Raw genomic sequence first — 27,941 nt, forward strand, 5'->3', positions numbered from 1 at the left:
CAAACTGATTTAAATCACTTCTCTGAAAGACTTGATTTTAATTATTTAAATCACAGTTTAATTTACTATTAAGGAAGATACTATTTATTATTTTTAGTAGAAGTAGTTATTGTTTAATATAACTTTAATACATATTCAGAGATGTAGATTTCATTAGAAGGAAGGTAGACACTAAGCAATTATTTTGAATTGTTTTCAGATTAATTTTCATCAAAAAGGGAACGATAATTTTGTTGTTTTGGTGCTAAAGCAGAATGAACTAGTGAAGTCATTCAGGAGAAGACACAGCTCCAACTGTTCAATTAATCATGATATTTTTTGTCATGGTGTGCCAGAATCACCACCACCACCAAACAGGCTTTCAAATTATACGAATATGTTTGTTGAAGAAGAAAACTAATCAGAAGAATAAACAACAACAACAACACAACATGCACGGATTTTTGAATGGTTAACTATTCAAGTTTTTAGATAAATATAAAGTTCTTTAAAAAAAAAACTTCTGGCAATTTCAACCATAGCAGGTACAGAAACAAAATATCCCTAAACGGGGTCTCTTTTATGACCTGCTGCTGCCATGTTAGGTATTTCCCTAGTACAGTGGAGGATGCACATGCAGTAGAAGTTTCCTCAGGAGTCAGGAACACATGAATATGTTCTGCTCATTTTGGTTCCCCTTCCGTATCCCTTGCATTTATATCTAGACTTCTCCTCCTTGTTCAGATCCACTCCATCTCCCCAAATAACTGCTGGAGGAGGAGCAATCCCCCCAAATTGGGCAGAGGCACCTTACACGAAGTGCTTTCACCCGATTTGGGCAATTCTCCCATTCCACTGCATCCTTCCATGATGCAACCTACACTGGCCAGGATGCTCCTAACTCTCCAAAAAGTCTTTTTAGAGGATGCAAAAGACAGGAAAAAGATGGCTGTGTAAGCCTCTTTCTGCTTCTGCTATCATCAACTGCGATCTAATAATAATGAAAATATTTTCAGCTTCATTGGCCGACCATCCTACGCTTCTTGGAGGTAGGGTAAGGCACAGGTGTAACACATAAAATTCGAATAGGATTTCCCCTCCATCCAAGATTCTTTAAGTGCAGGGATTGAACCTGGAGACTTTAACATGCACAGCATCTGTTCTACCACCAAGCTATAGTCCTTCTCCATAGCTTGAGAGAGAAAACAAGCAAGAGAAACAAGAGAGAAAACTACTTTTCTTTTCAGCATGCTTCATGGGATACATGCCATGAAACAAACCTATATGCCTACCCTTACATGTTGCAGAGTGCAAACGCATATATGTCAAGTCTCAAATGGATACCTGCCAAAAAAGTAACTGGTGAAGTTGCACTTAGCCTCACAGTACTCTGGATTTCCAGCTTCCTAACAAGAATTTCTACTCATGGCCAAAAAAACCCAAAGAACATTTATCATTGGGAAACTATCTTTGCCCTTGGTACATCTGCTAGGTAATTCATAATCGGTGGGATAAGACTGAACGTTTAACTTATTTAAGGAAACGTCATAAGCAAGCAGAAATATTGTAGGTTGACAAATGTAGTACATCGCTTTAGATTTAAATGTTATTTGAAGCTAATCAAAGCATTTACTTATAGGTACAGTATATGCAGCAAGTACTCATACACAGTAACTTCTACAGCAGCTACATATTAATATAGGATTATTGGAAAGCGTTTTAAAGTAATGCAAAGCAACAAGCTGGGGCAATTCATAGCATTTCAACTCCATAAAAAATATTAAATAAGCATACTGAATTTCCCATGGGCTTGTCTTTATTTTTTCCTAACATGTTGAAAAATGGGCAGCTAAGTGCAAAGCTTTACTCACAATTTAATATATGCAAAGAGACAAAAAGAAAATGTACAGCCTGAGAAGATTCATTCCTCTCTTCTTCTTTTTTTTATAAGTAATTGTGAGCAGATGTTATTTCACTGATAAAGGTAATTTGGCTGGCAATAATTCTAAATTTAAATTTTCCATTTCACTGGTAGCAAGCATGCAGATGTAATGAACGACTCAGCAGATGTAATTATTGCCATCTTTCAGACTTAAAGTATTTTTCATAAAATACTTATACAGCAGTTTGCAATAATAAAATTATGCTAAATCTTCAAGAAATAATAGTTCTTGTATCAAAATGAAAAGAAATAAGGACTGAAATTGTTTTAACCGTCTTCTCAGCACTTTTAGAACTTACACAGACCTACTGAAAATGTTGCTGAAACAGGTTCTCCATTTTATTTTTATTTTAAAAAGGAGCACGGTCTACATGCATATTTTATACCAGGGATTTTACGTGTGTTCAGGGGCTTATTAAGTAACATGTTTATGCAAAATGCACTATGTGTTTGTACCAACAATTAGCATGTTCATTCTGTAACTCATTCTTAAGCAGAATGCCAGGCGAGAAATAGTATTTATTTATTTATTTCGTTTATATACCACCCCACAGCCGAAGCTCTCTGGGCGGTTCATTTAGTAATGATATGTCTCTTCTAGATGTTGAGAAAGTTTATTCACTTCATCAAATGATTCTATAAATTTCCATCCTTTCCAAGCTCTTGGCTGAAGAACTCGACAACTTTCTACACTGAAATGCAGGGGTAGGCAACACAGTGCATGTGGGCACCAAAGTGCCCCCGGGCACTTTTCTGGCTGGCTGCCAAGGTGCCATACCCCTCCCACTTTTTTTTTAGTCAACACTTTTTCTTACTGGCAGCTGGGATTACTGTGAAATAGGTATCTGTTGGTTCTCAAAATTGTGGGTTCAAATCAGTTGTTTAGTGTATTGGGGTTCAAACCCTACTTCTGCCTTGTACTGAGTCTTTTGGGTAGATTACTTATCCTTTGTCACCCCTCCCATGGTGGGCATTTTGTGGTGGTGCCCAGGACAGTTTCTGAAATCGCCAAAAGTGCAAGGTCCAAAAAGGCTGCCGACCCCTTCTCTACGGCCTCCTTTAATACCAACAAACTCAGCCTTTCCTTAATCTTACTGCAGGTTCAGATGTATGGGAGGCAACAAGAAGCTCTTTATGATAACCTACTGTAGGACAAGCTCTCAAACTGACCTGGTCCTTTTGGTGGTTACAAATCACCCTTTAAGCATACATTTGCACATGATTTGTGGTAAAATACTTCACATTTGGCAGGATGACATGGAAACCCATCTAATCTGGGAGAAGAGCACTCACACCAGGTTTGGTCAATTGTATCATCCCAAGTCGAGTGTGGGGAACTGGATTTGTGCATGTGTTTTGGGAAGGGGATGATCCCAGAATGACGTATAGGTGGAGCGATCCCTCAAAGTCTTTAGTACCCAGCTGAAGTGCCAACTGAAGCTCCTCCAGCTGCTGCCTTAGCCTGCTTCAGTGCTCAGAGGTTTTCCCCTTCATTCATTAAGAATGACGCAACGAATGATTATGCTAATTGTTGGTACAAATGTATAGTGCATTGCCATAAACATGTTAATTGGATTAAACTCACATAAAAACATATAAAACAAAATATGCCTATACAAACTTAGTCTGTTTGTTTGTTTTTAACGGAGGATGTATTTCAGCAATATTTGCAATAGGTTTGTGCAAGTTTTAGAAGTACTGAAAAAAAATTAAACAGTTTCAATTTTGGGTGGACACAGGGCAGGCAAAACTGACAGGGAGAAGAAACTCCGCTTTTATCTCTGATCAGTGATAGGAGGAAACAGCAGAGATTTCCCTTTCCACTAGCCTTCCATGGGCAGGACTTCAGAGAAGGGCATTGACTGAAGAGCCATGGGCTAGACGAGCTGGTGGGCCAAAATTGCCCTATAGTCCAGAGGTTCCCCATTCCAGTCCTAAGTAGTAAGGAGTTTACCACACATCAGGTGTGGATGCTTAGTAAAATGGTCATCTGTAGTTGTTCCAGGCCTATTAATGCCCAATCCAGAAAAAGCTGAAATGTTGAGACTAGATAGTGCATATGAACCAGTCTTGTAACCATAGGTGATCAGGGATTCCATACAGGTGAGTGCACAGAATCCTATACAGGTGGGTGTGAGGGCTGACAAAGAAGGGATAAATTCTACTATCCTTCTTCTGCCAGACCACTTACTTTCTATGCTAACTGTAGAGGAAGGGAAATCTTTTCCTTCACAATCAGCTCAGAAACACAGTCGGGCCTGGCAGAGTGGGGAAAGAACATTCCTTGTCTCTTTGACCAATCCATTCAGCAGAAGGCTTTTTTTTTAAAAAAAGAACTTCCCTGCTAAAAGTCCACAGAAGAGGAAGCATCACCATCTATGGTCTTGTTTATATTTGCCCTCTTCTCATTACTCAGTCACATGATAATTCTATATTCATAAGTATCCCAGAAACTTGATGTTGCAATCCTTACCACTCTTAGCCAGCACCACTGAAAGTTAAGGTTTCCTAGGTTACAGTATTTTTTTATCCAAATGCCCAATTATATTTAACATGTGGTATTATCAGACAAATAATTGCCACATAATTTCAAACTCAAATAATTTAAGTTATGTTGGATTTCCCGAGTTCACAAAGGTACATATAGATTTTACAGTCTCATTAAACAATTGTAAGGCACCAAACCACTGAATTCCATAAATCACTGAGGAAGATCACATGGCATAAGCCTTGGGGAAAGGGTGTGTTATTATATACAAAGAACTGAACTTTGATTTTGTGCTGTAAAACTGAGCCTCTAGACCAGCCAACTTTAAAACACCTTAGAAAAGTAATTAAAATCGTTTTTCTCGTAATGCTTGGTATACGATTTAAAAGAGCTTTACTGAATTACAGTAATCACATTTCTTATAAATATTGTAAAATAACAAATCCTTTGAAATTGAAAACTTAATCCACAGAGTTGGAAAACAATTCCCTCAGAAGATGAGAAGAACAGACTATTCGGAAGTTCCTGCATTTATTATGCTACATATGTGGTCCCACACAATGTATTACTGGGGTGGGGGACTAATTCCCATGGCTAGGATTATTGTAACAAAAATCATCGACAAAATTCAGTTTTCAATTATACTACTTGTAAATCAAGAATCCAGAAGCTCCAGAATTTCCAACAGTGTTTGTACTTACAGGCCTTTCAGAACTTCTCAGATTACATTCTTTAAGAGAGCATTTTTTTATGGAGCATTGAAATTGAAAGGACAATGTTAAAAGGGGAGATATTGGGGTGTTAAATCCAGATTAATAAAACTTCCACGTTGAAGTTCTTTTTTTAATTGATTTACAGGTTTATATTAACATTAATAAAAAAGATATAAAAATAAACAACAGGACTCAAAGGTACTCTTATATTCATCATGAGTGTCCTTCCATTTGCGGATGGTCCTTTGATTCAGGACAAGATGGTATTTTTGATGATTCCCTCTTCCCCCTGCACCACCTCTGATTCTGATTCTGATTCCCCCTGCACCACCTCTGATTCTGTTCTGGAGGTTCCCCAACCTCCAGAACAGATTTTCAGGTGGAAATCAGAAAAAAAAAAGTCTTCTGCACTTCCATTTGCAAGAGTCTCTGCTGGATCAAAAGCCCAACTTCAAATGGAAGAATACTGTTGGATCCAACCCAAAGTATTCAAAACCACAACAGTACATGATGTAAAAAACACACATTATGGGAAAGGGAAGTATGCAAGAGTAAAACAGACAGTGTGAAATGAAGGTTTCAAGGCACAAATAGGACAGGCTTGAGACAGGCAAAATGTGCAAGCTTGTGATAAATCTACATAAGTGGCTTTCAGAGGAAAGACATCTTATCCTTAGAAAGTAGAACCATATTTTCCAGGTGACTGCTTCCATCTAAAAACCAAAAATAAAAATCTCCCTTAAATATTTAGCAAAACAATAAGGATGGTGTATGTAAATATTTAGTATTATTGCCCTTTTGCATTGAAGGTTTCAGCTACAAGTTAACCACTTCTGCACCTTCTTTCCAGTTTAAATTGTTTTAACATTGCACATTTGTTACCACTTATCAACTCCCTACTCTTCATTAGCTTGAATCAAGTCCTGATCCCACCCCCGCTATCTAGTTATATATTAACACCTCTCTAGAGATGTTTAATAGTTGACCAAATGAAAAATAAATCGTATGCACACAGATGGACCTTGAAAGAGTCTCAATGGAGATGTCTTCCATGACAGTATGGGTACACTGCATCCTCTATGTCCAGAGCAAGAGGCCACATGCTTCATAATACTTCTGCCATTCCTTGTTTTCCAACCCAGGGCTTGAGCCAGAATTCATTCCAAGCTTGAATATAACAGAAGGATGAAGAACAAGGAAACATACTGGCCTCCTGTTCCAGGTTATGGTTGGGAACAACGACAACAGCCTTATACTGTTTCAGACCATTTGTCCATCTAAGTCAATATTGTTTACACCAATGGTCTTTAACTACTCCAGACCCAAGATCCACCTCAAACTCCCAAGCTGAAAATGGGATCCACTTTCACAATTTTCTCCATGCCCAACATGGCGGCAATGGTTTGCTGCGACCCATCTAGACCGATCTCGCAACTCACTTTTGGGTTGTGACCCACCAGTTGAAGACCACTGGTTTACACTAACCAGCAATGGCTCTCCAGGGTTTCAGACAGGGTCTTTCCCAGGCCTGTCTGGAAATGCCAGGAATTGAACTCAGGACCTTTCTCAAGCAAACCATGTGCTCTACCACTGGCCATGTGCTCTACCTCTGGGCTATGGTTTTGTTTTTTTGTTTTACATACAATGAAGCTCCTTCTGGCTTTGCAAACAACTGGACATAATGGATGGTTTTATATGATGCAACTCACCCATTTCATAACCACTGATTTATATGAATGTTAACCTCTAAGCATATCCAATGTCAATATCAACTGTTTAGGATGCTAAAACACAGGCAAGCAAATATTAAATTTACTGTGGTGCAACTAAGCTTACATTACCCATAATGAAACGATAGAACTCATCTTTTCAAGAAGCTTATCAAGTATTAAGCTATTTGCACAATAGCATTTCTTTGACACACATGCACACACATACCCATAACTGACAGGCGGTGTCACAAATATATGCTTAGTTCTGCTCGGCATCACTTTGCTCGTTAATTTAACGAACTATCAAGAGAATACATTTAGAATGGGCAAGCACTATCTCTTGAATTTCATTTAATTAAACTCTGCTCTAGCAATATGACAGTCAGCATTTCATGATGGGAATTGTTTTAAGGATGAAGGTAGAAAATGTTTCAAAGTGGCCCTGCTAAAAACATGAAAGCATAATCTAAAATTACCCTGGCACCCACTGTAATTTATCTCTAATATTAAAGATGTTATTTGCAAAGTTGGTAATTAATTGGATTCCACAGAGAAATTATTCAGACATTCCTGATAGCATAAGATACACAAAGGCACAAAACACAGTGCCAAAGGACAACTATAAACAACCACTGTGACTCTCCCAAATTACTACAATCATTGAGCTTAATGCAAAATGAATGCTGGCTGCCTTTTGTACGTAGCCATTAGTCTGCAGCAAAGAGATTGACATTGAATTTTGATTACACTGCCTTAATAAAAAGTAATGAGAGTGGCTCATGCTCTAGTGGCTTTCCTTTAAGTGATACACTGCAGTAAGTTTGCCAAAGGCCACTGTGCCACAAGTTGATTAAGGGTGACACCTTGCCAGTGAAAGGCTGCACTAGGCTAGGAGTAGATTGCTGCATTGCTATTGGCGAGACAGCTCACAAAGCTTTTAACTAAACATTTTCAAGCAAGCCCCATGTAGAGTCTCACTTATAGCTTCTTAGACTTACCATCGATCCGGCTAACGAGTTCTTCTAACATTTTCACTTTCTTCTGAATACCTGGCTGAGCAAAGGTGTAGTTATCCTAAGGAGGCAAGATCATCAAACATATACGTTAGCAAAGGGATATGAAAGCAGGCCCTACACACACACACACACACACACACACACACACACACACGGTTGCTGAATAAATATCATGTTTCAATTAGAACTCCTGCCTTCAGTCTACCTCATTCCTTGCAGAGTGACCAAGTAAGAAAGAGAGTAAAATTACCATCTGAAAAAAGGAAGAGTTCATAATAATATAGTTGAGTGTTTTAAGTAAAACCACTTCACTGTTTAGGTCATTTCAGTTGGGGCTCTGAACAACCTATTAGGTAAAACCTGTCCTCTCTTATTGGTGCATCAACAACAAAAAGAAACATGTATATTAGGAATAATCATGCCACTTGGAAGAAATATGGTCCACAAATGGACGGTATAATTTGGAAGAATGCAGAAAAGGACATCTTTTGTTTCAGTAAAGGAGCTGGTGAGACATCTCTTCTATTCAATCAATCAATCAATGTACCTTTATTGGCATAAAACAACCACAAACCATACAAAAACATCTTGACATCCTCCAGACAAACTAGTACTCTTACATTGTGCAATTCAGCCTGCTAGTATAGTAGACAGTACTAATCTCCCTGCTGACTATTCCACCATGCCTCTGGGTGTAGCTCCCAGTCTTTGATAGGTCATTACATAATGGGCAAATAATGCAACATTTTCAAACATTCCCCACTCCCCCGCAGATAATAGGGTCCGTAGAGTGTCAGACCCCGCAGATCCTTGACAATTTAATAAGATCTTTTCCAGATATCTCTGCCGTTGGGATATGTGGAGAGGGCAGTGTAAAAATATATGTTCATGGGTCTCAATACAACCCCCACTACATAAACATAACCTGGCTGAATATGGTGTACCTCTGAACCGCCCCGTTAGTAATGCAGAGGGAAGGGCATTGCACCTAGCTAACATAAACACTCTTCTCAATTGCGGATTGTACAGCAGCTGTAAATAAGGTGCCATTTTACCAGGCTTAACAGGCAGATGGAAATGTAGTGGGGAGCATGAGGTAGTTGCTACACTGTTGAGTTCCTGATGCTCGACATCTAAAGTTCTTTCTCTAATGACCCTGAAAGCTTCAGTTTGGTTTAACATACCCAGATTTAAAAGGTCTAGACCAAGCAAGTTTAATTTGGCATAGAAGTCTAACATCCCTGAACACATAACTGAATCGGAGAGGAGTTGAAAAATCAGGCTACCACTATCCGCTTTATAGAGGATGCCAATCCAATATTTCACAATCCTCAACCAAGCCTGTGTGTTTAGCCTTATAAGTCCAGTTTCAAGGCACAGAGCAGCATACAGAACACAGCAAGGCATGCCTAGGATCTTCCGTAGAAAGACCGATTGAACACGTTCCAAGGCTGGGCCCAATGCCTTGGCCCATACTGGAATACCATACAGGGCTTGAGTAACCACCTTAGCTTTATAGACCATAATGGCTGCTGGTACATAGCTGTTACCCTGGGAGTAATAAAACCTTAAAATTGCCGATGCTGAGAGTTTAGCCACACTCTCCACTGCACGGCGGTGGCAGGACCATGCCTGATTATAATGAAACATAATTCCCAGATATTTAAACCACCGCTCTTGCTCGATCTTGTTACCCTTACAGGTCCACTTATGAGGGGGCCACCTATTAGCAAAGACCATAATTTTGGTTTTGTTGTAGTTTATCTCCAGCTTATTGGTTATTAAATATTCAATAGTTCTGTTTAGCAGCCACTGGAGGCCAACTCGGGTACGTGAAATAAGGACCATATCGTCCGCATATAAGAGAAGAGGCACCCAGCTATTCCTAAGCTTTGGGCACTGGCTATTAACATTCTCCAAAGTCGGTGGTAGGTCATTCAGAAAGAGATTAAAAAGTAAAGGAGCCAAAACACAGCCCTGCTTAACCCCTCAATTAATAGAGCATTTTTGAGATAATACCCCTGATCCAGGACCCTACATGATGTATAAGAGTAAAGGGATTTTATCAGTAGGAGAAGTCTCCTGCTATTAACTGAATCAAAAGCCCCTTTTAAATCAATGAAGGCAGCATACAGTCTAGCCTTGGCTATCTTCACCTGTTTATGAATGAGATGGGAGAGGATCAGGCAGTTTTCAATTGTAGATTTCACTTTCCGGAAACCCATCTGTTCAGGACCAAGAATGGATTGAGAATTTGTCCTGGTCTCCAACTTATCATTTAGATATCTTGCATAGATTTTGCCAATAACTGACAGTAAACTAATCGGGCAATAGTTAACCGGAAGATCAGGATCGCCCTTTTTAAATATAGGTACAATTATTGCAGAAATCCAAGCTTTAGGGAGATATCCAGAGTTATTAACCTTTGTGAAGAGAGGTGCCAGAAGCTGAGCCCACCAGTCCTGATTACACTTAAGAAGCTCAGTAGGTATTCCATCAGGCCCAGGAGCCTTCCCAGGTTTTAATAAACCAATTAACTGGCAAATCTCCCCTGGGTCCACCGGGGGCCATTTAGGGATCCCGGAGGTAGGCAGATCTAAGTCAGTAACCTGGGCGAGACTACTATCCAAAAAAGTCCTCTCAAAATACTCTACCCAAACATTGGGAGCAATTTTTGCTGAATCTCCTCCCGGTAACCTTAACGATCCTGTAACTATTTTCCAAAATAACCTGCTGTTTTTTGTTAATACTGCTTGTAATAATTTCTCCCATCGATCTTGATAGAACCTTTGTTGCTTGGCTATCATTAGCTTGCCTAGATCTTTTTTTGATTCCGAGTATTGCAGCAGAAGGCTATGGTCATTAGAAGTTCTAAAGTCCTTATACATCTCCCTAATTTGTTTCTTGGCATCCTTGCACTCTTGGTCAAACCAGGATTTCCTATATCCTATATCCCCACTACTTGATGGTCTCATTTCCTGCCCTAGTTCTTTAAGTAGTTGATTAATCAAAAGTTCATACTTGCTTATTATATCTATATTCTTTTCTCCACTGAGAATGCCATCAATCAGTTCCTTACAACAGGGTTGCTTAATTAATTGATGGAATTTTCCAGAAAAGCTGCTGTCCCAGCAGATTTTATAACCATACTCCGAGCCAGATCCCCCTCTTGGGGCTGGATCTGTATTAGGACTAAGGTAGTCCAGGACCAGAATTAGTGGAAGGTGATCACTTCCAGTGTTGTCCCCAACACAGAATTCTGATACGTATGGTTTTAGTTTGTTAGAGATCAACATATAATCAACAACACTCGCACCTCAGCCAGAAACATACGTAAACTCTCCTGAATTTGGAAAATCTTCTAGGCCGTTTAACCAAAGCTTATTGAGGACAACACGAAATTTAGCCAAACTAATTCCAGCCCCATTAAGTACATGGTCTTTAGATCGTCTTTTGAACCAATAAATTGGGGGAAGAAGCTCCTCTTCTTCGACCTCCAGTGCTTTGAAGAAAACCTGCCCAGAGTGCTCCATCCTAGCATTCATATCCCCCATAATAATCAATTCTGCTACCGGGTATTTACTTTCTAGATCCTCAATACAGACCAGAAGGTCTTCCCAATATTGGGATCGCTGGTTAGTGTTAAGGGGTGATGGGACATACACATTTACACAGATTAGTTGAACATCCAGCAAAGCTATAGATGTAGCCTGAACTTTACAGGAGCCCGAGATTATCTCCATCTGTCTCGATTTAAGATGTTTGGAAACACACGTAACCAAGCCCACTGATGGACGCCTCTTAGAACTAGATCTTGATGCTTGGCTAGAATATACATTGTATCCTGCAATACATATCTGTTCCTGGGCCCATGTCTCTTGCAATACCATTATGTCAAAGGTCCTAATATATTCCAAAAATTCCTTATCTTTTTTTTTTTGGCCCAGCCTGCAATGTTCCATGAAATAATTCTCAGTGACTTATGAGGAAGGGTAGTTGCCACAGGTCGCCCCACAAGTCAATTTTTACCTTGTGACAAAAACTCAATTTCTAAAGGCAATATCATAATAATACTGACAATGAAACTCTCCCCTTGCCTCACAGGGTCAGAAGACATATTCACAAGTTAAGCCCTGTTTAAAAGCAGAATAGGTGCTATCTGCCTAAACTGAAACTGTCTTTTGTGCATCACTTTTACCTGTCTGAAAGTTATTTCTCAATAGTCAATTCAGATTTGGTTGTGTACATTTTCTTGGTTACCCATGGCAGCTGCTTTTAAACAAGGTCATGAAAACACCTTTTCTATAAGATAAGCCAATCATGTGCAAGGATTCCCAAGCAGACTGGGAGATTTTTTCCAAATGGCCTCAGACATCATATGGAGTAATTCTTCATGTGCTATGATTTTATTAGATTGTAAGCCTATGCGGCAGGGTCTTGCTATTTACTGTTTTACTCTGTACAGCACCATGTACACTGATGGTGCTATATAAATAAATTAATAATAATAATAATAATAATAATAATAATAATAATAATATGCACTGCTGGACTCAAAGCATTGGTAACTGCAAACTTGCAGCTACTCCTGAACAACTGACTGTTCAGATATTAAACATAAATATTAGGGAGACAGGTACCAATTCACAAGTTAGAGGAACTATTGGCCCCATCCCTGATCACAACACTCACAATAAAATAATAAAATCCATAATAGATAATAGAGCAATACCTTTATTAGGCCAACTCAAGGTCACAAAATGGTATCCAAGCTTTCGAGTTCTCCAGAACTGAGAGAACTCAAAAGTTTGAGCTGTATTTTATGACCTTGAATTGGCTGGAAGGTATTACCCTAATATGGATTTTGGAATTTTTCTTACTGTCAATATGACTATCTTTGATTTAATGTGACTTGAAAAAATTCCAAACATGGAAAAACAGAAATAATGTCAAATCAATCTATTTATTTGGGGGTTTTTTTAAAAAAAAACTATCCACTAACATATGGAAAAACATTGTTTCAACCAGTCATAGAAATATTTCACTGCTGAGGACGACTACATTCTTAATGCACCTCAGAAATAACAGTGCCCAGTTTTAGGTAAAAGCACAATGGATATATTGCTATGAAAAAGGATTAAAATATTCTGTTATATTAGCAAGTATGTATCCATTTACCAATATGGTGAAGTATCTACTGCTCCTTCCTACTTGTCATGTGTATTCTTTTTCAAGAGCCTTAATGCAGTTCCAAACCTCAACACTAATCAGTTTTCCCCACTGGTTAGAGAAGGAGAAATCAGTTTACCTGAATGCCATCAAGCAGTTTGCTCATGCACCAGAAACTGTCGGCTTCAATGTTCTGCAGTACTTCAGCAGGCAGACTGGAAACATCAAAATTTTCCACTTCTTCTTCTGTTTGGTAAGAGCAAGAAAGAAAGGGAGAAAAAGACATGTCAACGAAGTGCACAGAATGAACAAAAGTACACCCCCTAAAGATATAGTCATCAATAACATAAATCCATGAACTCTGAACTGGACAGCCTTTATCAAGGACTAAAAGCTCTATTTTAAGTCATTCAATGTTTTCAACTCTGAATTCCATCTGATCAATTATAGTGACAATGAACTTCATTCATGCATACCAGATATTAGAAAAGCATAAGCATTACAAAATAGACCAAATCCATTGTAAAATGGCATCCCATTACAAAACAATCTGAAATGGAAAGAATCCATTCAAAACAAGTTCCATCCCATTCTGAACCACATCCTCTAAGACCAATTGAGACTGCCTTCTTAAGGTTATGTACGTCTCGAGTTAGGATTGCAGGGGCACACAGAGAGGCAGAAGAGTTCTCAAGAAGTATATCACATGTATGTGGATAGATGTTTACTGCAGCACACAGAGTCCTATCAGCAATTAGTTATACCGCACGACCACTTTTGAGTAGTTCTCCATACCAGTTTTGTGCGTTACTGACATCCCAGAATTGCTGCTGCTGCTCCCTCGACATGCTTCTCTTGCCTCCTGATTTTCCCATTGTACCCCATAAGTTGGATTCAGTACAGCGGCCACCAGTTTCTGTTCTACCCTTTACTCTTTACTTTAGTGACATGTGTCCAAACATACAGAAGGCATATAACAGGAAGGTGCAGCAAAATCATCTTATATAAGTGTTTTCTTAGAATTTATGGGGAAAACACACCACACACCTTTATACAATTACCTCGATAAACATAGTTGTACCAATACTACTGTTTAAAAGTATGAAACAGTTCTCAGCCTGATTCTTAATGCCAGAGGAGCCTTCAGGAATCTAGGACTTCTTTAAAAACTAAAGTAAAAATTGTTGAATAACCAATAAAAGCCTCTCCCCCCACCTCACCCAACTGATTGTATTGGCACCTATCATAAGTTAGTAAAATATTTCTGATATGGCTTCTACCATGCCCTATCAGCAGCATATCTTTTTCTTTCTAAATATCAAGCTGAAGAAAAAAAGTTATATGTAACTTGAAAGCTAGCTGAATTCTTAGAGATGTTCATTTGGTCCAAATAAAAAGTATTACGATGCTTTCCTCTATTTGTTAACTCTTCTTTTGTCAATGGCCCCGTTGCAGAAAGAGTAGCCAAAACCAGTGGTTTCATTGAAAGGGAAGCAAACACTATGTGAATGTCCCTAAGGAGGGCGTGCTGGTTTCTGCTGAGGTGAATATGAGTTTCCAAGGAAAGAAATTGATTCATTTCATGTATGCACCAGAAAAAGTCCATGATAGTTTAAGATATTAATTAGTTTCTGCAGATCAAACAGTAGATGAGCTCCAGAAACACAGCACGTTCCAATTTCATTTCCTAACCTACGTCCTAATAGACCATTGAACCAGAGTGTGCTGGGGGAGTAGCAATTTATTTGTCTTTGAAGAAATTTCAGGATTTTATTCTCTTTGTAACTGCTGTGAAAATAAAACAATAGCAAGTTACATCCCTTCAACTGCAAGACGTCCCCCCAAAATGGAAAAATAACAAATTGTGTGAAGCGGTGCTTGAATTTAAATGTATTTTTTAGTTTAAATGTATTTATTTTTACTAATGATAAAAATGTATCAAATTCTAGAACTGTATTGCATTCAAATAGCAAAAATCATCACAGCTCAATTTTCATACACAAAGCTAAGGTGATGAACAGTTACTGGATTTTCCTATGTCACAGAGTGATGGTGAATCCTAGTTCAATCGTGGCACAGTATTGTTAGTGTGTGGTCTGCGCCCCAAGTCAAAAACAGGCCTAATTCCACTCAGTGCATCTTAATTCTGGAACCACAAGGATAATCAGTTGAAAATGGCATAGTTAACAGATCAATGTATAATTTCACCTACAGTTGTGTAGGGCACCTTTCTGTTTGTTCTAGAAGAAGACAGATAGTTATGGTTGAGGTTTGCCTCAATAAAGGTCAGGTGGCAACTTAGTCCTACATGCACGTTCATACAAGAAGATGCAATAAACTTAGCATTCAAAGGCCTCACCTGGTGAGTACAATTAAATTTAGTGTAGCTGTATAGGAATAATTGCTTCACAGTAATTATGAGAATACAGGTGTGCTTTGGTAGTTACAAAACCGGGGAAGGCAATGGCAAACCACCCCGCTACAAAGTCTGCCAAGAAAACGTCAACGAAAGCAGGCGTCCTTCTAGGAGTCAGTAATGACTCAAGTGCTTGCACGAGAGGTTCCTTTCCTTTCCTTCCTTTGTAGTTACAGTCGTGTGAAAAAGAAAGTACACCCTCTTGGAATTGTATGATTTTACATATCAGGACATAATGACAATCATCTGTTCCTTAGCAGGTCTAAAAATTAGGTAAATACAACCTCAGATGAACAACAACACATGACATATTACACCGTGTCATGGTTTATTTAACAGAAATAAAGCCAAAATGGAGAAGCCATGTGTGAAAAAGTAAGTACACCTTATGATTCAATAGCTTATAGAACCACCTTTAGCAGCAATAACTTGAAGTAATCGTTTTCTGTATGACTTTATCAGTCTCTCACATCGTTGTGGAGAAATTTTGGCCCATTCTTCTTTACACCGTTGCTTCAGTTCACTGAGGTTTGAGGGCATTTGTTTCTGCACAGCTCTCTTAAGGTCCCGCCACAGCATTTCAATCGGGTTGAGGTCTGGACTTTGACTGGGCCATTGCAACACCTTGATTCTTTTCTTTTTCAGCCATTCTGTTGTAGATTTGCTGGTGTGCTTGGGATCATTGTCCTGTTGCATGACCCAATTTCGGCCAAGCTTTAGCTGTCGGACAGATGGCTCATATTTGACTCTAGAATACTTTGGTATACAGAGGAGTTCATGGTGACTGCAAGGTTCCCAGGTCCTGTGGCTGCAAAACAAGCCCAAATCATCATCCCTCCACCACCGTGCTTGACAGTTGGTATGAGGTGTTTGTGCTGATATGCTGTGTTTGGTTTTCAGCAAACGTGATGCTGTGCATTATGGCCAAACTTCTCCACTTTGGTCTCGTCTGTCCAAAGGACATCGTTCCAGAAGTCTTGTGGTTTGTTCAGATGCGACTTTGCAAACCTAAGCTGTGCTGCCATGTTCTTTTTAGAGAGAAGAGGCTTTCTCCTGGCAACCCTTCCAAACAAACCATACCTGTTCAGTCTTTTTCTAATTGTACTGTCATGAACTTTAACATTTAACATGCTCACTGAGGCCTGTAGAGTCTGAGATGTAACTCTTGGGGGTTTTGCAATTTCTCTGAGCATTGCATGGTCTGCCCTTGGGGTGATTTTGCTGGGACGTCCTCTCCTGGGAAGATTGGCAACTGTCTTGAATGTTTTCCACTTTTGAATCATCTTTCTCACTGTAGAATGATGGACTTTAAATTGTTTGGAAATGGCCTTATAACCCTTCCCAGATTGATGGGCAGCAGCAATTGCTTCTCTAAGATCATTGCTGATGTCTTTCCTCCTTGGCATTGTGTTAACACACACCTGAATGCTCCAGACCAGCAAACTGAAAAAACTTCGACTTTTATAGAGGTGGTCATACTTGCTGATGATCATTAATCATGGGCATTTGATTAGCAGCACCTGTCTGCTACTTAGCATCTTAATTCCTATAGAAGCAGTAAGGGTGTACTTACTTTTTCACACATGGCTTCTCCATTTTAGCTTTATTTCTGTTAAATAAATCATGACATGGTGTAATATGTCATGTGTTGTTGTTCATCTGAGGTTGTATTTACCTACTTTTTAGACCTGCTAAGGAACAGATGATTGTTATTATGTCCTGATATGTAAAATCATACAATTCCAAGAGGGTGTACTTTCTTTTTCACACGACTGTACATCCTTCAGTTTAATTCATTTCCATGATTCCATGTATGATACTAAAACACCCTGCATTATGGAAGTGTGATGAAATAGGTTAAGAAGAAGTTTAAAAATACCCACTCTACTCTAGTGATCAGACTTGACAACATAACTATCTGCCATTGCTGGCCACTGCCAGAAACAGGATGCTAAACTAAAAAATAATAATCTTTGGTCTGATCCAGGACTCCTATATTCTTACGGATGACAGCCAGACATATGGTGAACAACCATCTCCCAATCTGCAAATCACTGAAGAAAACTCATCATGTTATCAGTTGTTTCTAATTAAGAAGAAGGATATGTTGACATTAATGTACAGAGGAATGAAAAAGCAAATTTAACTTTGAGATGTCTTAGAAACTGTCTGGTGATACATCTAGCATTAATTTAATAGTATCTAAAATTTGCAAGGGGTATTCCTCTGGCTTTTAAAAAAAAGTTTATCAAATAGATCTTTGAAACGACAGTCCAACCAAGCAGAAAACTCAGTATGGTTAGTTCTGTATCCCATTTCCCCCTTTTCTTACTTTTATATTGCTGTTTTAAGCATTTATATTTTATATTGTATTTTATGATGTATTTTATGATTTTACTGGTTGTGAACCACCCAGAGAGCTTTGGCAGTATAAAAACCAAATAAATAAATACACCTAGGCTGCCAACTATTCCTTGGCAGAACCTATGTCTTTAACTGGTCCATAATAGGCAAGAATGAACAGGTGAAACAGTTTTATCTTCTTGCATGGAGATTTAATGATGAAGAAAAGCTTTGACTTCTAGTTTCTGGATATTACATAGCAATTAAATGCACAAAAACCTTATCAGGAAAGAGGTGGCAGGTGTAACTGCACTAACAGATCCATACAGCATTACAAGAGTGGGGAGGGGGGAATAAAACTTGATCAGAAATCCATATTGGCCAATTAAGGTTAGAGAATAAGTGAACAGTTGAGGGAAAAGGTGAAAAACAGAGCAGTTATTACTGAAAGTGCATGTACAACGTAATCCTATTAGGAACTAGGCCACGGCAAGCAGCACTTTAAAAACTGGCAACAAGATGAATCCACAAAAGTTGCGGCATATTAAACAGAACGTAGATTTATTTTTATTGTTTTTAAGCACGAGGACAACATGCATCTTTGTCAATATCTGGATGGATGGGAAAGTTATCACCATACAAAAAAAAATCCCAATTACAATGTCTCAAAGCAATGTCTCTCATTTTCTTCAGCTTCCTGCGGCGATTCTCATCACGCTGTCTGTGTAAGTGTAGAAGATAGCAAAATAGTTGCCTAGAGAAAAAACTGCTGTGACATGAAGTAAGTGACACGCTGATCCAAGTGCTGCGGCTGCTGCAAGCATTGCTATTAGCTGCTGTTTACTCTTTCACAGCATATTATCCGATTCTTGTGAAAATCTCCTCTGAGCAAAGAGGAGTAATTCATTTAGAAAGGCTCTAACGAGATGCATTCTCCACAGGCGGCAGCAACACAACAAAATGAAAAGGGAATTAATTACAGTTTGTTACACCTTACAATGCTGCACTCAAACGGTAATGGTCAGATTAAGAGCAAGTCTAGCGACTGTCTTTTGGTTGCTTTTAAAAGCCACTAAATACCACAAATAAATAACTTTGTTTGCTACAGATAGGTTTCATCTCTGTTTCAGGGTGTTCACCATCACAGATTGAAGCTAGAGATAAAGTTTACATGCATCTGAATAGATTACACAATTAAAGTGTATCTAGGGCTTAGTGATAGTTTTATCACTAAGGTAAAATTTAATTGGTTACAGATTAAATTCATGAAAGCATAACCCAAAACTCCATCCAAGCAGGGGCTTCTAATTCTCTATGAAAGAAAAATGCTCTACTAGCACTCAAGATTTCCTTCAGCTTGCATCCTTGCTCAGAGTCATGGTACAGATAAAAGCCACAGAGCGCTGTCCAAATTATCTTCAAAGAACAAACAGTGCATAATGTCTGTAAGGAAGGTATTGTTGGTAGTCCACACAAAGTTGTCGACAGAAGACCAAATACCCTATATGAAATTATCTGATAATCTTTCTTAAAAAGAAGGTTCTTTGCTGTGGATGTAAGCTTCTACTGTCACAAGCCATGATCTAACAAATATGTAAATTCTACACATTCAGCAGGTTGTTCACAACCCACCCTAATCCCAACTGCACACATAAAATTCCCTGTGGGTAAAGGAAGTAGACTGAATCATGACCCAAGTATCTTATTTGAAAAGAAAAATGTGTTTATTATGTCTTGTGCAGAAATGTTTATATAGCAGCATATGCCCCTTTTATGTTAAATAGAACTTTAAAGTTAGAGTTATTCTCAACTTTAGCTTCCTTTTGATTTCATTGAATATTCTGTAAACTCAACAAATCCTGTTCCTCAGTTACCTTTGATATTTTTCTTGTTAAATATGTTCCCTTTTAATTGATTATTATTTTAAAAAAAGGCTAAAATGGCTGGGAGGAGATGAGGTCGGCACTGAAAATAGCAACTTATCAGAGATGAATTAAATCAATTAAGAACGTCTCTGACATACATGTACACCCCCCCCCAAATAATATAAAAAGATTACAAACAGATACAAATGTGTATATGTGTGTGCTTATGAAGGGGGACAATATATTAGCCAAAGTCAAAAAAGAAATTTAAAATAATGCTATACAGAGATATATGAAATCTAAAAGCAACATATAAACTTTGTTTTCATAAACAACCTAATAAAATTTCACATTTGAGAAAGAGACTCTGTTGCTAAGGATTGAACTATTTTGACTTCTGGTTATCGCTACTTTACATCAGGGGTGGGAAACCTGTGGCGCTCCAGATGTTGTTGGACTCAGCTCCCCTCATCCCTCACCATTGGCTCTGGTGACTAGGGCAAATGGGAGTTGCAGCTCAATGAGAACATCTGCAGGATCACAAGTTGCTTGCCCCTGGTTCAAATGCTGCCATTAAACTAGCACCTCCTCCATGACGTGACACTGTATTGTGAGTCTCCCTACTCCCACACGTGACAGACTTTATTTATTTATTTATTGCATTTCTATACCGCCCAATAGCTGAAGCTCTCTGGGCGGTTCACAAAAGTTAAATAAAGCTGAGCAGGGGTGGAGAAAACTTACAACACAACATCATGTCTACACATTTTGTTTTACTGGACATTATCAAGGGAAAAGGGAAGAAACAATGCAACGCTAGGGTATTCAGTAGAAAACACATGTTTTTCATAATATCTACATCTAGCCTGAAAAGAAGTAGATTTCAACGATCATTTATATCAGTGCTTCTCAATAAGGTTTTCCCCCCATTCTTTATGTTAAAAGTATATACAGACAATATGTATTTGATCAGAATGTAAGCATGATATATAAGGGAAGAGAAAGCAAAGACGTCTCTGAAGTGGGGATGAAAGCCCAGTGAAAGCAAATAGCTGCTGGAAATGAAAGCGCCCCTTCACTGTGCAACCCACTAAGGAACACATTGGTACCCATTTGTGGCACAACCCACAGTTGAGAAACACTGGTTATATCCTGTTTTGGATCAGTTCTCCAATTCATTTTAAAATCTTGTTATAAAACATTTTGAAAAATTCACTACCAATACAGCAAAGAATAAAATGCCACTTCTGTTGTGGTGATACTAAAACATAGTAAAGGCTTTAAGATGTGGAAGAGTATGCAAACAATGTACTATGAGAGGAATTCCGTTTTTAGATGGCATTTACTAAATGCCCTTGACCACTGCTTTGAGACAGGCATACCTGACTAGAAAGCTATCAGACATATTCAACGTGACAATACTTAGCTAATTAGAGCACCTTTGGATAAGTGAAACTGAATTTAGAAAGCTCCTCTATTATGAACAATAAATCAAAGAATCATAATTCGTATTTTAATTTTCATAAGGAAATACAGAGCGTGCAACAGACTGTTTCATTAGCATAACCTAATTACAAAACAAGTTATTATTCCACAAGTCACTGTTAATACTGTTCCTAGGATTATAAACGTGTTTACAAAATTGGGGTGTGGGAGAGAAATCACTCAAGAATTACTTTGCCATCACCCTCAACTATTAAACTTTTGTAATCAATCTGTGCTAATTACTACTGAAGTCAAAAAGCTACAAACACTACTGTGGTTTCAATTAAAATACTACAAAGCCAACCCTTTCGTGGCTGCAATTAATTCGTATTTGTTATTTCTCATAATGGCCTGGTTTCATTCCAATAAAACAAGTGCTTCCAATTCTGATAACATATACTGAAATATTCTGTTATTGTACAAGTAGCAGTTGGAAGGCTAGTAATATTAAATCCATTCATTTTCATTGCAGCAGATCACTAAGAATACTTTGTTTGTCTCCCTATTATCTAATAATTATTATTCAACAATACTAGAAATGTTGCCATAGAATCCACTCAAACGCTTTGTGCATTACCTGGACTTCCTGCTTTGAAATAAATGGTATAATCCAAGCTTGTTGAATACCGTGTTCCATAATGAGCAAAAATAGCATTTACATTGCTTCACCTATACCTTTGCCTTACACTGCCCACAAATGTGCAGAGGCACATTCTGACAGTTACCGTATTCACTGTGGTTAAAGCTGTGGTTTCAGGTGTTTTCAGAACAGTGCCTTTAACTGTCAGATATACTGATGGTACAGTGACGTTTTTGAGCCATGGTATAAGAAACTGGGGAGGCCAATGGCATTTGTGGTGGGGGTGGAGGAGTTGCAGGAGTTAGGATTGAGCTTTTTGAATGCCACAAAGCTTGATGGTCAAACCAGAAGAAAAGCTTCCGCTCAAGAAAGTGAAAATTTGATTTGGAAGACCCAGATTGCAATTGTATACCAGACTTAGATGGAAGGAAACCCCACTGAACTCTGAGCACACATGTACAGGATTGCACTGCAACATTATTTTATCTACATATCTTAAACCCATCAGAATTTATTATTATTTTTATAATTGCATTTTTAACCCTTTAAAGCATGCCACCTTGAATTTTATAAATAAAAAGGATATACATTTTGGTAATGGTAAGTAAATAAATGAAATAATTTCATGCACACCTTTCTGTTTGGCATATGATATACTGTTCGTCGTTTTGTCAAGACAGGAGAAAAGAAATGGTTTGGAGAATGAATCATTTCCATTTGCAGCAGATGCAGACAACAAAATAGATAGCTGAAATAGTATGCTGGATGGTGTGTATTCAACTGAGTTTATACAACAGATGGAATCTAAATATGACCAAGGAGGCAGTTCCCACTACAGCACTATAGCTACAATCCTTAATTGTCAGGTGGCCCCCAATTGTGGAATGCTCTTCCCAGTAAGGTCTGCCTGGTGCCTACATTGCCATCTTTTCAGAGCCTGCTTAAGACTTCCCTCTATTTCCAGGCATCTGACAGCATATTATAAGGCTTTATAACGGACCCTGGGATTTTTATTGCTGATTTCATTTGAAGAAAAATAGTAGCAATGCCAGACTGCTTACTTCCTCCATCCCTTTTGGGATTAAGCTACAGAATATCCAGGGCAGATAGTATTATTCCCCAAAAGGATGAATGCCTCTGTTTTATCAAATTAAGCAGGGGATTCAATGGTCTAGGATTTGTTAGGATGATGTTAACTAAAACCCTGACTGACCAGAATCAGTGAAAATAAGTTTACCTACTGCCTGGTGAGAAATAAGTTTTTTGTTTGTGTGAGTTTTAAGACTTCCTTTCTCCAAGACATATTTCCTTATTAGAGCTGCTCATTATTGCCATCTGCAATTGTTTATTCTTTGACATCTCCAGCTGCAAGTGTATAGAGGCCGCAGGAAAACTACAAGAACTCTTCAAGTTCAACCACTCCCTTCCAGTATTTATACACTGTAGACCAGTTTGTACAACATGAGGATGGTTAATAAGCCATGGTGGCTTGTTAACCACCCTGCATGAGCTGGCCTGGTTCATGTAATTTCCCTCGCCAAGCACAGGTTCTCATGTCATCTGAACCTGGCGAGGGCAGCTTGTAGGAGTAGTTAACAAACCATCCAGAACCCATGGCCTGTTGAAGAGTTTATGGCTTAAATAACCCCTGGTGTGTTGTAGTTATCATGCGAACTAGGTCATGGTTCCAGTAATATTTCAGAAGATGGTGTAAGGTGTCACCTAGCTTGTTAGACACCGAGATACAGACTGAGATACAGAGTGTGGCTGCTTACCTACACATCTACCCCTACCTCAGTTTCCCCTTTTAATAATTTCTCTTTTAAACCATCGAAAGCACCTTCTCAGGGGGAAACTCTCATAATGCGGATACATGTGGCCTTTATATTGTAACCAGGGTTACTAATACCGACAGTGAAAGGAAGATTGAGATTATTTGTATGTTTATTTTCAATTGTGTTGTTTATTGAGAACATATTCTTTTAAAAATATGAATCAGATAAAACCGTAGATTTTTAAAACGCTGTATGATTAACTGTTATGCACTTTAAACTGGAGAGCAATTTATTTTATTTATTTATTTATTTATTACATTTCTATACCGCCCAATAGCCGGAGCTCTCTGGGCGGTTCACAAAAATTAAAACCATTCATAGTATAAAACAACAGTATAAAACCATAATATAAAATACAATATAAAAGCTCAATGATTGGAAATAGTTTCCCCCAATTAGTACACTTCATTACTCACATGCAGTAAAAATAGTGATTTTGCACTGTTTGACTTACTTACAAAGAGAAACTTCATGAAATATAATCAAGTGAAGTTTATTCGTTTTAAAAGCCATATTAACTATAGAAGTCTCACTGCTCTGTTTGCACTCCCAATGTAGCTTGATATCCTGTCAACCTCTTCAGTTTCTTCTGCAGGTATATTGTGTAACACTTACTTTTTGCACAAGATCGTTCTTGATAAGATAATTTATTAGCTATCTGTGATATTGAAGTGACTTTTGGTTATCAGTATTGTTTTAAAACAAAAGCGTTGGAGCCACATACCTGAAAACTACTTTGAGAATATTATTTACAGATCAAATATGTGGATAGTAGTTATGGTGCCATGGTCTTTCACCAGGATTAATGTCTCCTGACAGAAGTATTCAAGTTACTCAATTAAGGCTATGCTTTACAGGAGATAGCTCAATAGTTAACAGTAATTAATGTTGCACTCTCTCCTCCTCCTGCCACAAAGAGAAGAAGATTTCTCTACTGTTTTTCACTAACTGCAATTTGTAATTTGTCAGAACCTAGATAAAATGTGGTTTACTGAAACAAGCCCACTTCAAACCATGGTTAATTATCCTTGCTTGCTTTAATAAATCATAATTAACACTAGCCATAGGTTGCTTGGGTTTACATAACAACAAACCATGGTTAACTGAAAATAGAAGCAAGCATGTGCTCTACCACTGAGCTATGTTCAATAAACAGAAGACCTGCAAAGAAGAGGATTAGAGCAGAGAGGGAGCTCAAGGATACAGGGGAAGGGATTATATTTGCAGCAGAAAGGTGACATCTAGTCTCATTGCCCAAGGCAGTGTTCCAGAAATGTCATTTCCTCCCTTTTGAGCAGTAGTGAGATAAGGCATTTACAACTTCTGGAGGGCCAGCTTGAGGACCAAATTCTTGAGGTTTGATGCATCTTCAGCATAAACATGGTTGAATATTAAGTGAAATATGCCCATTCTTAACAGAGGATCTTAGGCTTCAGAATGTGCAGATACCCATTTCCTGAACTTTTAGTTGTCCATTATTAGGAGCTTTATGGGCTCCCCCAAGATGTCCAAATGTATGCCTCCAGCTGGAGGTGCTATTTCCCTACAGGCTACAGGGGTACGGGGGGGGAATCTCCTAATTAATTAGGAAAGTCGAAGATGCCTGTAACACTTTTGGAGAGCTTGCCATCATGTAAGCTATACAAATGCATCTCTGCCCTGCCTGAGATCTGATGAAAAGGAAACAAGGCCTGCTTTTCAGGAGCCTTGAGGTCAGTCAAAGAGAAGCAAGGTAAAATTAATAAATTGTAAGACTAGTGTGGGCTTTCCTTCAAGTACAAAGAGCTGCAGCCAACTGACAGTTAACAGCTGAAATCAATGTTTTGTCTTTTAAAACTGGATCTTCCACAATCATTTGCTTAATTTTAAAGCCATTTTTGATGAGTCATTAACTGCAGTACAGAATATACTATATTCCCAGTCAGCTATTCCTTCTGGCAATGAACAAGAGGTTGTGCTTTATCAAAGCAGTAACTTCACATTGCTACAGAGTAGCTTCTAATTTCCTTTAAAAGGATGCCTTAATTGAGGCGTAGCTACATGTAAATTTCAGTTTAACTAATTAAGTTAAAATCCAAAATATTTTTTTAAAAAACAGTGTAAAGTAAAGCAACAGTGAAAGACAGAAAATGTTCAATTATACTGAAAGCTACTGGTCGCTTTCAAGATAAATCCTTGCAGAACTTAGTAAGATAGGAACACAATGCTTCCAAGCACCAACAGTATATTCATTCATTCCAATGCTGGAAAAATTGCTGTAAGTCTTACCTTAATTAAGTACCATGGGGTGGGGAGAGAGGATTTGCCAAAATATTGGCGTTGAATTTTATCTTTAGAGCAAAGAATGTTCAAGACATTTCAAGCTCAAGAAGCACAAACCCTCTCTGCTTTTCTATTCTAGAAAATGGTAATTATAGCTAGACGGAGACCAAAGGAAAAGTTAGAAGACTGCACATGCCAAAACTGAAATATGCAGCTCCCTTTGGAGTACATTTCTCTCTTCATAAATACATTAATTGTAATTAGCTTTCTACCTCTTCGGAATTCTTTAAATTCTGCCACCTGAAAAATTCCTATGGCGCTTTCTCAACTCAGTTTCGCTGTTGCCACCTATACTCAGGGGTTTATTTTCATTTGTTCCTACAACTATTACTCCAACCTATATTTAAGGTAGAAATTGAACTCAAAAATTATGCTAATAAATTTTCTTCTTGAATATTAACATTGCTATTATGAGATGAAACAAAGTTATTTGCTAAAAACACTTCAACACTAAATGTAAACTTATATTTTAGGCAATTGATTTAATTTAACAACTAAGTGGGGGAGATGTACTTTTAAACACCAAGATGATTCAGAAAAGCATGGTACAGTTCTTCTAGGACTTTTCCACTTTAGAATGCAGATGGGAAAGTGAGGGGTTGCATCTTTGACTATTCCTCCAAATAAATAAAATCCTGTATTTATGTGAATTAAAACCACATCCTAACCTGTTACCTTGGTGCAAATTAAAAAATATTTAATACTTCCTCCTCCTTGGTAGCTTCCCTGCCAAACCAATGACCTCTCCTGCATCTATAACTTAAACAATGAAACACACTTACAACGAAATACCACTCCATTTTCTTCTACTGAGATAACAAAATCTACATCCACAACTTCAAGTATACTTCCTTGGTCATACCTCCAGTATTAGCTTAATGTCATACAAATTTCCATACCTGTCACATTCTCACTCAGTAGCCAACAACTATATTGCCCCTTTGAAACTGCCTAAAGGGGATTTCCAGATATAGTTTTTGCAGGTAAATGGGACCTGTTGGCCACAACTTGGAGCTTGTTGGCTTGTTGACTGCATCCAAAGTGGATGAACATGGGTCGAGGCAAGATGAATGGGGGTAGATTCCAATATGAGTGGCTATGTGAAGATTTTCAGTTGAAACGGATTGCTTCTTGTATGTGAGAAACTAGCTTCAAGGAAAAGGCTACATTAGAACTCTTGTCCCTGACATGTTCACTTTCAGTATGCATCTTGTCGTTTCTTCCTGTATAATATTGCCAGGATTCGACCATTTTTGTCTGTCTCTTCTGCCAAGACTCTCGTTCACGCACTGGTTATCTCTCGGTTGGACTACTGCAACCTCCTCCTCTCTGGCCTCCCCTCATCTCACATCAGTCCGCTGGTCTCTGTCCACCACTCTGCTGCTAAGATCATCTTCCTGGCCCGCCGCTCTGACCATGTCACTCCGCTTCTGAAATCTCTTCATTGGCTCCCAATTCATTCCAGAATCCAATATAAACTTCTCCTGTTGACCTTCAAAGCTTTTCACGGTCTAGCTCCTGCCTATCTCTCCTCTCTCATCTCACACTATTGCCCCGCTCGTGCTCTTCGCTCCTCTGATGCCATGCTTCTTGCCTGCCCAAGGGTCTCTACTTCCCTTGCTCGGCTTCGTCCATTTTCCTCTGCTGCCCCTCATGCCTGGAATGCTCTTCCAGAACACCTGAGAACTACCAACTCAATCACAGCTTTTAAAACACAGCTAAAAACTTTTCTTTTCCCTATAGCTTTTAAACTTTGAGTTTGTTCTGACTCTATACTGTTAGCTTCACCCTTCCCGGTGCCTGTTTACACTTCCCTGTGCCTGTTTGCATTCTCCTTCCCTTCTTATTGTTTACTACAACTTTATTAGATTGTAAGCCTATGCGGCAGGGTCTTGCTATTTACTGTGTTATCTGTACAGCACCATGTACATCGATGGTGCTATATAAATAAATAATAATAATAATAATAATGTGGCAAATATACAATCCACCACCAGCATTCTGAAGTGATAAGGGCGTAAGAACGTTCCCTTACTGATGTTGGTAAAAAAAAGTTGGCACCCCCTTCACACTCCA

The 27,941-nt window shown here is 38.5% G+C and overlaps 1 protein-coding gene across 2 annotated transcripts in view; it reads right to left on the bottom strand.

Annotated features, from left to right (window-relative positions):
- The window catches only part of TBC1D22A (TBC1 domain family member 22A), a 147,108-nt gene that overhangs the window by 47,853 nt on the left and 71,314 nt on the right, over positions 1 to 27,941 (bottom strand). For both annotated transcript variants that reach the window (XM_063134118.1, XM_063134116.1), the window contains 2 exons: positions 13,159 to 13,265; positions 7,833 to 7,908 (listed from right to left, as the gene is read on the bottom strand). In XM_063134118.1, the coding sequence (XP_062990188.1) occupies positions 7,833 to 7,908; positions 13,159 to 13,265 (183 nt within the window). The remainder of the gene's footprint in view (positions 1 to 7,832; positions 7,909 to 13,158; positions 13,266 to 27,941) is intronic.

The sequence above is a fragment of the Elgaria multicarinata genome, chromosome 9 (genome assembly GCF_023053635.1).
Source record: "Elgaria multicarinata webbii isolate HBS135686 ecotype San Diego chromosome 9, rElgMul1.1.pri, whole genome shotgun sequence".
Taxonomy (NCBI): Eukaryota; Metazoa; Chordata; class Lepidosauria; order Squamata; family Anguidae; genus Elgaria; species Elgaria multicarinata.